This window comes from Catharus ustulatus, chromosome 1, assembly GCF_009819885.2.
Source record: "Catharus ustulatus isolate bCatUst1 chromosome 1, bCatUst1.pri.v2, whole genome shotgun sequence".
In the NCBI taxonomy this organism is placed as follows: Eukaryota; Metazoa; Chordata; class Aves; order Passeriformes; family Turdidae; genus Catharus; species Catharus ustulatus.
This window is the reverse complement of record NC_046221.1, coordinates 4197563-4211022: the sequence shown is the minus strand read 5'-3', so window position 1 is coordinate 4211022 and position 13460 is coordinate 4197563. Positions and strand designations below refer to the sequence as shown.

Sequence of the window (13460 nt, the reverse complement as noted above, 5' to 3'; positions counted from 1 at the left end):
CAGCATACAGGAATTTGGAAACAGACCTGCTTGATTTCTTAAATTATCAGGTTTCCTGGGGTTCTGATCCCTGGTGGTGAAGATGAGAGGCTGATCCCAAAGATGTTGATGTCCTTTTAAATATGCTGGTCATCTTATATTTTTTAGTCCAAAATAGCCTGGATTTTATTCTTAGACCCACTGTAAAGCTGGGTTTCATTTAGTCCTCCCTGGAGTTTGTTATGCTGCAGTAAACATTGCTGGACGCATTGATTTTTCCTCTTGACTACAATACAGTGTGATGTTGTAAACCTTTGCCAGATTAAATGTGAATTAAACCCACACCTCAAAGGCTGATGGTGCATGTGGAGCCAGCCAGGGGGAAGACTCAGGAGTGGGGCAGAGCAGGAGCCCTGCAGGGACAGGAGCTCTCCCAGCTCACTCTGGGATGGGGCACGTTGGGGACACATTTGAAGGGCAAGGATGGAACATCCTTGACTCCCACCCAGGCACAGCCTGAGTCTGCTCCCAGTGTGCTCTCAGCACTTTGTTTTAGGGAGCCATGGGATGAAAAGCCCTCACTTGTATCAGCACCAGCTCTTGTGGGGCAAGTTAGGAAGGAATTCTTCCCTGTGAGAGCAGTGAGGCACTGAAGAGGTTTCCCAGAGAAGCTGTGGATGTTCCATCACTGGGAATGTCCAAGGCCACTTTGGCTGGGGCTCTGAGCAACCTGGGACAGTGGAAGGTGTCCCTGTCCATGGCAGGGGCTTGGAACTGGATGATCTTTAAGATCCCTCCCAGTGCAAACCATTCTGTGATTCTGTTCCTGTGTGAAGCCAGATCAGCCCCCTGGGTTGGCTGTGAACATATTCCTGGCATTTTTTTGGGTGTCAGGATTAGATTTCAGTTGGATGATTGAGCTAAAGCCCTCACCTGCCTGCAGTGGCCAGCTCTAGAGAAGTGAGGGACAGGGTCAGGATGGATTGCACAGAGAGGCTGGGTTTTCCTCTGCGTGTTTTGCACTTAAAGGTAGGCAAGATCCATGGGAAGAAAAAACATCCCTTACTGGGGACAGCTACTACAGCCAGGTGGGAAAGGAGCTGAGATGGAGATGGGACAGGCAGAGCATGGTGACAGTGCTGCAAGGTCTCCTCTGTCCCCAAAGAAGGGACAGGGTCCATGTTGTTACCAAGTGAGCTCATCTCTGAGCAGATTAGGAAGTGCTGGAGAGAAGAGCTCTGGGGAAAGGAGCAGCAGAAATAGGACATGGCCACTGACATCACAGCAAAAGGCACCAAGGGGAGGAGGTGGGAGAGGCTCCTTCCACCAGAAATCAGAGGTGGGGAGTAAAAGCAACTCTCCCATGAGAAGAGGAGTGCAGCAGCAGTTTCCATCAGGCCCAGAAACCAGAAGTCTCCATGGTCTGTGAAATCCCAGGCTGGTTCCTTAGTGCTGACAGAACACTCCAGTCATGTTGGTGACAGTGGTGGCCACAGGAATTAAAGCAATTTGTAACAAACTGGCCTAAAATCTATAAAATCTGACTGTACTTTGGCTGGTCTTCATTTGGTTGTGTGAAGCACGTTAGGCTCACAGGTAGGTGGCATTCCTGCATCTCACTGAGCAGCACATGCAGTTCTTTAATTTGGGAGCTGGCAGCAGCACTCCTCAGCCAGGCAAGGCAAATTCTGCTGATCCCTGCAGTGCCAACAGAGGTTGAAACATGGCTAATGTGCACTGATTGCATCTCTTGTGAACACAACAGGAGCAATCACACAGGTAATTCAGCTGATTTGTGTCTCTGCTTGATGCTTGACTTACTCTGCACAGGGGGTTCCAGGGGGTTTTGGGCTGGACCCTCAAGCAGACATGGAATGAAGAGATGGTAGGAACAGGGACATAACAATGGGGTTTGTTTGAGTTAACTACCAATTCTTAAATGCAAAGTTCCATCCAGAGCACCCCTTCACCTGGAGGTCCCTGCTCCAGCCCAGCCAGATGGTGACACCTCAGCACAATGATGTGGCCCTGGATGTTGAGTGAGAGCTCTTTGCTCCCCAGCTCCATGCCCACATCCCTGCAGCAGGGCTGGGCAGTCAGGCCAGTGCTGAACTGCCAGGGACTGTGATTCTGGGGGCTGGGGACATGGGCATGGGGGGACAAATGTAAAAAGCTATGTGGAGTTTGGGAACAGAAGGGAGCCCACCCCCTCAGTTTGTTCAAAAAAATCCAAATTTTCACTGATGACCAGGTGTTTGAAGGATCTGTGGCCCTGCAGAGCTTTTATCTGCTGCTCTCCTACCCCCCATGCTGATCAAGGACACTTACAGTGCTGCTGCTGGATGTTTATTTGGAATCACTGATCAGGCTGGAAATGGAGTGAAGCTGCAAACCCACACTGTCTGAGTTTTTAAGGCAGTGTTTCTTCCTTTAGTTTACAGTTTTATCCCATAACCACTGATGGCTCACATTTCCCACTGCCCTCCCCAGTCAGACTGATCCATAGTGTGGAACCAGCACTCAGCCCCAGGGACATCACAGGGATGGAGCCCTGATAAAAGCTTCAGCAGCACCTCCTCTGCCTCAGCCATACCCAAAACCCTCCTGGCTTCCTCAAGCCAGGTCTGTGGGCAGATCTCCTGACATTCACCTGGTCAGGGAGGCCAGGGGAGATTGAAGGTGCTGTCTGAATGAGAAAAAAAGTAGACAGAGTCTTGTCTGGCAGTCAAAAATCGACATTTGTGTCTAGCTTTTAGTGTCATCATCCTCTTAGATCAGCTAATAAATATGCTTATAATTAGTGCTTTTTCCCCCAAACCAGGCTCTGATGTGTTCTAGCTGCCCTGGGCTATGCATGTGAATCTGGAACTGATTCTTGCTGTTCTTTGTTAAGCAGTTTTCTGCAAGGTGAGAAGAGGCAGAACTGTCTGGTGTCACTCCACAGATGACCCCATAAGGCATCTGGCTACTCCATCACCTTTTTCCTGATGTCAAGGCTCCCCTCCATCCTCTCAGGGCTTTCCCCAGCCAGAATTTACACAGCAGCTGCAAATGGCCTTTGTCTTGGCTAACTTTAAACTTCTACAACTGAAAGAATATCGTGGCCTCGTGCACGTGGCAATTTGCAAAAGGGAAAAGAAAGATGAGGCTACAATGCACTTGTGTGGCACACACTTGTCTTCATGGCTATCAGCAATAAAGTGTCAGGAAGAGGCAAAAACATCCTGTCAAGCTGTTCTTGAGAAAGGTTTTGCCTCCTGGGGTTCTGGGTTTGCAGGGAGAAAGGAGCCACCCCCTGAACCTGAACAGAGGCTGCTGGAATAACTGTGCTGGATTGGGGTGCTGGGTTGGGATCATTGAGCAAATGCCTGCACTGCTTTCCTGCAGCTCCCAAGGGAGCAGGGGCTGGTCCCAGAGTCATCAGTTCCCCCTGCAGGCTCAGAAGAGTCCAAATTGTTTCTTCTCGTTCTGCTGCTTCCATTTGGGCATCTGGTAGAACTCATCCTTGGACTTCCCGAAGATATCGTGGAAATCAGCATCGGAGAGATAGCACTGCAGGGAAGAGAGAGAAAGGACAGGTCAGCTGTGGCTTTTGTAGAGCCTGGACACCCCCAAAAGTGCATCCCCTCCCCACCATGCCAGTGCTGAGCTCTGACTCCAGACCAACAGCTCCTGTTCAGCTCCCTGTGCTCATGGTGAGAAATGGAACATCCCAGCTCCTCATCCCCCTTCCCAAAGCACCAGGGGAATAAAAGCCCAAATAGATGCTCCAGTTTTGAGGAGTTAGCATCCTCTGGCTGGAATTTATCCCCTGCTGATCATACTTGGGGCCAGGACAATTTATGGTCCCCCAAGGAAGCTCTGCTGGACAGAGTTTTGGGTGGTTCCTTAGGCAGTGACTCAGTCCCCTCCACTAAAGCATTCACTGAAAATGTTCACTCCCATTGCTGGAAAGGCAAGGTTTGCAGAAAGCAGGCTCATCAGGGATACTGCAAACACTCTGTGGGAATGAGGGGTTGAGTTTTTTCCTGGTATTTTGGGTAGGAGAACCCATGTAGAGTCATGGCTCTGGCTGTGGGTGTTGGCCTTTGCCAGATCTGTTGGGCAAGACATTGGTCAAACCAGGATTACAGGGAATAGAGGGAATCAATCCTCTGTCCCCCCCTTCAGCTTGCTTGGATCCAGCTGCAGACATTGCCAAAATCCTTGAGCTGACTGGAAATCTGGGATGTGCAATTTCTTCAGAAATTGGAAACTGCTGAAATGCAAGCCTTCTGACAATTAAAAAAAACCCACCAAACCATGCCCTCTGAGAGCAGTCTCAAATGAAAACATTCACCTACAGCTCAAGTAAAATGCAAATTCTGGCTTTGTTCTCAGCTGTGTCACCTTGTCCCTCTGAGGACAGAAGTTGGATGGCAGAGCAAAACAATTCTACCAGAAGAAAACATTTTTAAAAAATTACTACTTAAAATTCTTATTTTTTTCTTGTGAGTCTAGAGTACACTTATCCAGCTCCAGGTTAAGTCAGAAAAGCATCAAACCAGCAATGCTGTCACCTCTTTTTTAGTGGGATCCACGCCTTCAGGAAGCTCATCCACCGTCCTGTTCATCAGCACCTCCCGGGAGTAAATCCCCTCCCCGTTGGGCACCATGGCAGGGCTGCTGTGGCTGTTGCTGTTGTAGCTGTTGCTGTGGCTGTGGCTGTTGCTGTCACTGTGGTTGAAGTGAGATTTGTACTCTGAGGAGGAATTTGCTGTACCTGAACCAGCCAGGCTGGTCGTGCTGAGGGTTCTCTTGTTCAGGCTGAGGTTGTTCAGGTCCTGCCAAACAGAGAACACGTCATGCTGAGATGCTCTGGCACAGCAAGGTGGGGATGATGCCAGGATCTTTCTGCTGGGGTTGTGGGGGATTGTTTCTGGCACAGACTATCTGTAGCTCCAAAGCAGCAAGGGGAAAACCCCAACTGAAGTGTTAGTGCAGTGCCTCCCTAAATGCTCCACCTTGATGTTAGGACTGCTAAAAGCACACACCAGTGAGAGCTCTGGCAAAGAACTGAGGATACTTACAGCAGTCTCATTCTTCTCAAGATAACACCAGGGGAAGGCACATGTGGGATGACAGAAGGTGAGGTTAGATGTCTACCATGTCTAAAACATCTAAATTATCTGCACATCCCCTCCCTGATGGGCCATCTGTCCTCATCCACACCTGCCACTTCCTTCCAGCCTTCACCCTGACCCTGCCCAGGTGTGTGCCAGTGTGACAATGGCACTCAGGACTGTTTGGGACCTCATTTACTTCGGAGGATCCCCACTGGGCTATGCCCTTCTGGTCCAGGGGAAACTTGTTTGGGGTCTCAGGGACTCCACCACTGTGAACTATCCACAAAACACTTAACTGCACCCTCTTAGAGCTGTACACACCTCAGTTTATTCTGCATTAGAGCAGCTGGACAATGTCCTGCTCACAGATGTCTCAGGGCAGGACTGGAAAAGGCTCAGGAGGTCTGGGTGTATTTCTGGGTCATTTATCACATCCCCCTCTGCTGCCCACAGCTCTGATCTGGTTCCCATCCCTGCCCTGATCCTGGTGTCCCCTCCTTGGTGCAAACAGGCTGGGGGATGTGCTGGTGTGTGAACCCAGGTGTTTCCTACTCGTATGGCCAAGACACAACTCACCACTTTGATCTCGGATATGGCCAACACATCTCCCAAGCTGCTCTTCATTTCCTCGTAGGACTTGCCATCCTAAAGGGAAAGAGAGAGTTGTGAGAGCCATGGGCTGCCTTTAGCACACACTCCTGGGGTCTAACCCACACTCCTGGGGTCTAACCCACACTCCTGGGCCAGGAGATCATGGATTTGAAATCCCAGTGATGGCCACTGATGTGGCAGCTCCTGCAAACCTCAGCCCTTGCAATCAGAAGGCTGCCAGAACCTGAGCTTTCACTTGAAAACAACAACAACAACAAAAAAAAACCCCTTCAACCTTTGTACAATAACAGGTGAAACTGGGAAAGTCAAAGATTTCAGAGCAGAAGGCAAATGAAGAGAAATAATATTTACTGCTGGATTTAAATATTTTACATTTTTGATGAATCCTGCAATGCCTGAAATATTTTTTTCTAACTTTCCTGATCCATTTAGCTAAAATAACAGATTTTTTAAAGCTTCAAGTCCTTGCAATTAGGTGCCACATATTACAAGATACCTCTTATTTTCTACTAAAAAAGTAGAATGTGCTAGATAAATTGGCAAAACTCATGACTGTGTTTTCCTAAGCAGCCAGGAGATGTCAGTTCTTAACAGAATCATCCAACAAAGTTTCCCAACAAGAACAAGCAACACAAACACATGGACTGCAGAGAAAACAGATTTAGACCCAAAACTGAGCAAAGAACACACACCAGATGTTTCTGGGATGTCAACAGTTTGGATGGCTTGTCTGTAGTTGCTGAAGCTGCCTACAGGGGATATTTTTAGAGGCACATATTTTATGAACTGTATCCTTGTTTTCCAGCAGTTCCTCAGGAAAAAAAAAAATTAAACAAACCTACAAGTTTTGACCTTTGTTCTAAGAATCAACATATTTTAAAGGGTCACTGTGAGTTGCTGTCTTATCTCTCCAGATCCAGCTGTCAAGACTGGATCCACCACCACATGCATTGGGAAGAAACACAATGCAAACCCAGATACAGGAAATGAAATATCTCTGTAAGAGTTTTCCTGCAGTGTGAAGTCCTGGGGAAAGAGGGAAGAACAGAATTTTTCTTTCCCAGTCACCTCCTGGGGCAGGTTCCCATCTCTGTATGGGAGGAGCTGGTATTTGTAACTCTGCTTTTGAAGGCTGGCGTGCAGGGACCAAGGGTGACCTTGCTCAGGAGCTCCTGGGCTCTGAACACAAGACCTGTCTGCTCACATCTTTCATTTCAGCACACTTTGCCCTTAAAGCTGGCTCATAAATTTGGCTCTGTGGCTGCCTTTTCAACAATGAGCTTGTGTTGGTTTGTTTTTTGTTTTTATTTCTTCCTTTATGATGTGTGTGGGTCTGTTTTCCCTCTGAACTTGATTTTACTACTCATAATCCCCATAATCTTTTTGGCTGAAATAAAAAACTTGATTTGGAACCTAATATTTATGAAAATATGAATATGGTGAATTCAAGCACATTTGCAAAACCCTCTGCAGGTTCTTTTTTATTGGTGAAGGAGCAGAAGCTGCTCAGACAGCACCAGAAACTCACATCCCTGCCCATGGCAGGGGGCTGGAGCTGGGGTGATCTTTAAGGTCCCTTCCAACCCAAGCCATTCCACGATTTTGTGGAGCTCAGGACACATCCCAGTGATGTTTCACTCCATGCACCCTACATTCCCTGACAACACCACCCTCCAGGCAATGCTGAGAACCCCACAGGGCTTTTCCAGCGACTTACACTCCACTTGTAGGGGTCCCAAGCGTTGAACCACCCCGTGAAGTTGAGGGGCTCATAGCCCTGCTTCACCAGGATGATGGGAGTTGCCAGATCCCTCCCAGCTGGATGGGTCTTGAGATACTCCTTGGCTGAGGCAATTGCCTCGTTCCTCTCCTGTGTGTTGGAGGCTTTGCCAACCCAGAGGAAAATCTGCAAGGGGAGAAGGTGTTGGAGGTCAGTGAGGATCAGAACCTGTGCAGACACAGTTCCTTGCTCTCCCCTGCCAGTGGGAGCAGAGATAAGACTGGAAAGGTGTTTTCCCAATAGTCCCCTGTGATTCTGAGCCCAAATTTACCCCCAGCCAAGGAAGATTTTGCTTTTGAGACAGGCATGGAGCATAAATACTTCAGATAAATGCTCTTGCACATTTCAACGTAGCATAACCCAGTTAGGAGCCGAGATCCAACTCATGTAACACCAACTAAAGCCATAACCTGTTTGAAAATATGTCTGAGAGGGAGAGGAGGTTTTTTCTGACCTCTTCCCATGTGTCCAGCAGCATCACATCATCTTCATCCAGGTCCTCCTGGCAGAACCCAACCACCTCCGTCATGATGAACCGCCCTGTCTGGTTGGAGCACTCAAAGAGGCGAGGCTGGTACTGCGTGGTCTGCTCCTGGAACCTGCCTCAGGCATGGCAGGGGAGGAAAAAGCAAGAAAGGTGGAAATCCTTCCCTCCTGGCTCACTGAAGCTACTTGGCATGGCCTTGAAGGAAGGGGTGGAACATGGCAACACTCATCTAAAGGCCTGGAAGTCAGCAGTGCCAGGTGCCAGGGGATTCTCAGACCATTTGAATGATTTTCAAAGGTAATTTTTCTCCCCACCCAAAGAGGCAACAGCAGAACCCTTCCCTCACTGTGGCAGTGAGCCTGATGTCAGGTGAAACCCACATCAGATCATTTCTTTACAAAGGAAACCATCAGCAGCTCACAGGCTGGAGAATTCCATGTTGTCCAAAAGCAGATCTAGTCTCATGGCTCTTGTGGGGCTGCTGCTGCTAATGGCTGGAAAGGGAGCGTGTGGCTCCTGCAGCCCTCAGGATGAGACATGGGAGGTTAGGGTTAGGTATCAAAGTTTTCACTTTCCTGAAGAGCTCTGATCCCTTGTGTCTTGCGTTACAATACAGGATGTGATAAAAGGTATCTGTTCTGTCACCATCTGTTTAGGGTGGGAGATATTCTGCTAATGGGCCATCCATTGAAACCAGGCAGGGCATTGTTCTTTATCTTTTCACAACCCATCCTTCCTCCAGCCAGTCATTTTCTGCTCATGGCCATTGAGCCCCACTGTGGGACTGATAAAATTACTGCATCCCATTGGGAGTTGCTCCAGCCAGGGGGAAGAGCCCAACATTTCTTACCAAGATAAAAACAGAGGTTTTGGGACACTAAGGGAGCCCCTTTCTCCACTGCACTCCAGAGGAAAACCGGATTTCTCCACATCACCACTGGAGCTCTGGAGGGAAACTGCACCTTGTACAGGAGCACTGCTCCAACTGAGTCACATCTGTCACTGCAGGAGGATGCAGCCACCATGGGATGGGACTGCTGCCAACACCCTGCCTGACGGGTGTCAGGTTGTACTCTGACTGTGTCAGGGTTTGGGGTTTGTTCTTTGTAGTTCTGTATTTCTATTTTAATTTCCCTAGAAAGAACTGTTATTCCTAATTCCCATATCTTTGCCTGAGAGCCCCTTGATTTCAAAATTATAATAATTTGGAGGGAGGGGGTTTACATTCTCCATTTCAAAGAGAGGTCCTGCCTTTCTTAGCAAACACTTGTCCTCCAAACTAGGACCTTGCCTAATACCTCCTGGCCAGAGGGACAAGCAGGTCACTATTACCTCTTTTCACTGGCATAAGGTGCTCTGCCTCCCAGAGCTTCCCAGAACTCTGCTGGCTCCTGCCCTTCCAGAATGGTGTGCTTGTCCCGTCTGGAAACGATGTCAGCCACCATTTTCGCCATCTCCCGCTCATCTCCGCTGCACCCCTGTACTCAGGATAAAAGATTGAGGTGTGGTTAGGGGCAGGCTGGAAGAACTTATCCATGGGGAAAAGCTGGCTTGGTCTCCTGGTGAGCTGCTTGGATGCTCTTGAGCTGATCACTCAGAATCCATTTCTAGTCCTTGAAGGGACTTTTAGTGCAACCAATGGCACCTAGAGCAAAACTCCCAGTGACAGAATGATCTAGCTTAGGAGGGAATTTAAGGATTATCAGGAACACCTTCCACTCAAACAGGAAACTCCAAGCCATATTCAGCCTGGCTTTGAACACTTCCAGGGATGGGGCATCCACAAGTTCTCTGCTTTGGTTTGATCTACATCTCATTCTGACACACGACTGAAACAAGATAAATGAATTTGCTCTCATCCTGCTTGATTTCTTACAGCTGGAAAATCTGGGATGATTTATTATCTGACAGATGTATGAACATCTAGAATGAGGAGAGGTGAACCCTGACATGGGTTGCCTTTGTAGAGAGGGCTGTTATTTCACAGCCAGAGCCCTTTCCTGCGTGCACTGTCCGCACAGAATTATTGAATCATTCAGGTTGAAAAAGACCTTTAAGATCATGAAGTCCATCATAACTAAATCATGTCATCAAGTGCTACATCCACATATTTTTTTGAACACTTTTGACTCCACCATTGCCCTGGGCAGCCTGTTTCAGTGCTTGACATCCTCTTCTGTGAAAGAATTTTTCTTAATATCTAGTATTAAGACACTGTGCTCCCCTGGCACAACTTGAAGATGTTTCTGCACTGAATTAATGTGCTTCCTGCCCAAGGATTCATCTCCATGACCCAGTGGAGGCAGGAGGCTCAAGCCCCAGCTCAGCAATTTCAGACTCCTCTGGCTGCCTCCCTGCTGCAGACTCACCTTCCCACACCACAGGTAGCAGACCTGGCTGGTGGCCAGCAGGAAGACATCGTTGGAGTTGAGGGAGGAGGCTCGGGCTGGCACCTCTGTGGCCTTTGTGTTCACCTCATCCGTGCCCCTCACCTGGAAGAGGCGGATCGCTGGCTCGGGTGCGCTCCTCTGAGCCCGGCTCGTGCCGCCCTGCAACGACACGGAGAGGAGGGTGACACTGGGAGGGGAGGACACACAGATCAGGTTGGGACTGAGCTGAAGAAAGGTTTGGGCTCACAGCCCTGCCCACTGCTGCAGTGATGGACCATGGTTCTGCACAGCAGGCAAGGAAATCTAAATATCTTCTGATTCCAGGTCAGAGTGAAACTCAAACAGTGCAACTCCCACATTTATTTCTCCCTGATTAATGAGTCTTGGCCAGCTCCCATCAAGAGCCTCAAGATCCATGTGAACAGATCTTGGTGTCTGTAGAGGATTTGCCATGCAAACTGGGCAAGGCAGCTGTACCCTGATTTCCAGCTGTGCTCATCTTACCTGAACATCTGCCATGGAAACCATAGAGTGGGACAACACTGAGAGCTCAGGGCAATCCTGCTCTCCCACGGCCTGCTGGAATTTCTCAACACAGACATCAGCAGCCAAGGCAGCAAGTGAAGTGGGGTGGTAGTTATGTGATTTAATTCAGGCAAGGACAACTCAAATCATGTTTGGAGGATGTTTTGAAGGATCCTCTCTGGATAGCAGCATTGGTAATTCACAGGGTGACTGCCTTATCCTAACTCTGCAAAATACTTGGGATAGAATTGGAATGAGCCTCACACACCCCTGCTGGAGCTCAGGGGTGCACAGTTGAGTTGGGTCAGCTCAGAACTGTGTTTACTCAGTGTCCAGACTGTTTGAGGAGCAGTAGGAATGTCCCCTCTGCCAGCTGGGGCAGAGCTGGCAGGCTCCTTTCCTGAGTATCAGCCCATTTTTATTGGACTATTTCCACTGCAGCTGCCAAGCCATCCTTGGTGCCCCCACCCCAAAGCCACATTACCTCGTAGATGACCAGCTTGCCCTTGAAGATGGCCAGGAAGTGCCGGGGCTCCTTGCCCATTGTCACTCGCACCTGCACAGCCTCGTCCCCGTATTTCTTGTCCAGCTCGATGGCATTGAGGGCACAGGCAGTGATCTCATCCACGGAGGCGTGGCGGCCCTGGGGGACAGAGAGGTGACACACACAGTGTGACCACAGCAAATCTCTTCACTGCTCAACACCTGCCAACCCCAAAGTGTGTTAGATCATGAGATCACAGTTAAAACTTCCAGATATTTAAATTTCACTGGCATTCTGGTTTTGTAGACTTTGCAGACCCATTTTTGAAGCTTCTCTCTGCATGAAAATATACTTTAAAAAGGAAAGCAGAGATGCCCATATACCCACAAAACTCTAGGAACTGAGGCTTTAAGGGACAACCTAACCCCAAAGTTTGACTTCAGCACTGTAAGCCCCATCACCCTTCAGTCTTTGTGATTTTGCTGGTGCTCAGACTGATGCCAGCTTGGGATCAGTGTCCACACTGCCTACAAAGGACAGTTTGGAGTATTTAAAACTGATGAGCAAAGGGTATCTGAGTTCTTTGGAGTGCTTGGGTTGGGATTTTTTGTGTGCAATTGCTTCCTTCAGCTTTGGGCTTGCAGTGCCCTCTGCTCTGCTGTGACCTACCTGCCACATGTAGAGCACGTAGTGGGGTCTGCCTGACCTCAGGTAGGTGTACAGCACCAGGTAGCAATCTCCCCCATAGAACTGCCCATATGTCTTGGGATTCACTGGCTGCATTTCCAAGTCCTCAATCCTCCACACCTAGGGAACAAAACATCTTGGTGAGCAGCAGTGGAGTCAAGGTGAGGGCAGAGCACAACTCCTTGGCTACCACACCACTGAGCTTCAGGTCCTCAGAGGGGAGAGATCAGTGCCTGCCCCTTGTGAGGAAGCTGTAAACTGCCATGAGGTCCATCCTCAGTGTCCCCCAGGCTGAACAAACCAGAAAACAGGCTGAATATTCCACCCTCTGCCAGCCAAAGGAGCTCTCTCACCTCGACCTCCCCGGAGGCATCGTCGACCATCCTCTGCTCAGCTGCGAGCTCAGGTCTGGCGTGGAGCTGGGTGGTGTCAAACTTCACCTGCTCCACCTTGGCTGAGAGCACCAGCAGAACAAAAACAAGAACCCAGTGAATGCACCACAACACACAAACCCTTCCTATCATCATCCTCACACACAACCATTGCACAGCAAGTAAAACCCAGTCCAGGTTTGCAAGAACCTGCCCCCAGTAAACCAACACTGATTTTGGAATATGCAAGAGGTCACACACTTCATTGACCACACAGCATGTTCCAGTGATGGCTGGCTGGTAAAAATATTAGCAGTCTCCTGATGGAAAATTCTTAATTTTTCTCCAAATCTATAAATATTTCTCTCCTTTTAAAATGCTGATTTCAAAAATAAAATGCCTACATTTCTCCAGCTCATGACAAAAGACAGTATTTATGGACAGCACAGAGAGAAACAGAGATGGAGAGAAAAGACAAAACTTGCAAGAGAAAGATTTGTGGCTCTCAAGCTGTTATTGATGGTCTCGTTCAGCATCTCTGCCACCTTCCCATCATTCATCAACAAGTTCTCTGTCTTTGAAATTGTTCAGTCTTTGGGGTTAATGCATTGTAATATTCCTTTCAGCTGTGTGATAAATACACCATTTACACCCAGTGTAAATACAGCATCATTCCACTGACCTCAGGAGGGGACTGGATGGATGCCAGTGTAAATGAAAGCAGAACTCCTTATCAGGCTCAGCATTAGCCCTTTATAAAAGAAATTCAGAAGTTCTGCAAGTGGGAAATTTCGCATACAATTGATCAGAGGGGAGTGACTCTCTGCCAACATTTACATTTAGAGTAAGTGGCAATTTGGTTCACATAAGAAAATTCAGCAGAGCAGAATGTCATTCAGTTCATGAATCCTTTCCATCTACTGAAGAAGATGGAAAATAGAAGGCTCTAGGAGAGGGTACATTAGATTTTTGAGATGGTGAAGGCAGGAGACAGTAGATGTGAATGATGTTCCCTCAGCTACTGCTTAGCTCAGGTAGGA

General features: G+C 48.5%; 1 protein-coding gene across 2 annotated transcripts in view; it reads right to left on the bottom strand.

Annotated features, from left to right (window-relative positions):
* Nucleotides 1-2698: 2698 nt before the first annotated feature.
* The window catches only part of VILL (villin like), a 32315-nt gene continuing 21553 nt past the window's right edge, over nt 2699-13460 (bottom strand). The window contains exons 11-21 of one of the 2 annotated variants that reach the window (XM_033075658.2): nt 12403-12503; nt 12032-12169; nt 11363-11521; nt 10333-10512; nt 9296-9441; nt 7931-8075; nt 7414-7602; nt 5661-5729; nt 5049-5060; nt 4539-4802; nt 2699-3531 (exon numbers count right to left, since the gene is read on the bottom strand). In XM_033075658.2, the coding sequence (XP_032931549.1) occupies nt 3418-3531; nt 4539-4802; nt 5049-5060; nt 5661-5729; nt 7414-7602; nt 7931-8075; nt 9296-9441; nt 10333-10512; nt 11363-11521; nt 12032-12169; nt 12403-12503 (1517 nt within the window). In that variant the 3' untranslated portion in view covers nt 2699-3417. The remainder of the gene's footprint in view (nt 3532-4538; nt 4803-5048; nt 5061-5660; nt 5730-7413; nt 7603-7930; nt 8076-9295; nt 9442-10332; nt 10513-11362; nt 11522-12031; nt 12170-12402; nt 12504-13460) is intronic. The other variant, XM_033075667.2, reaches the window with a different exon arrangement.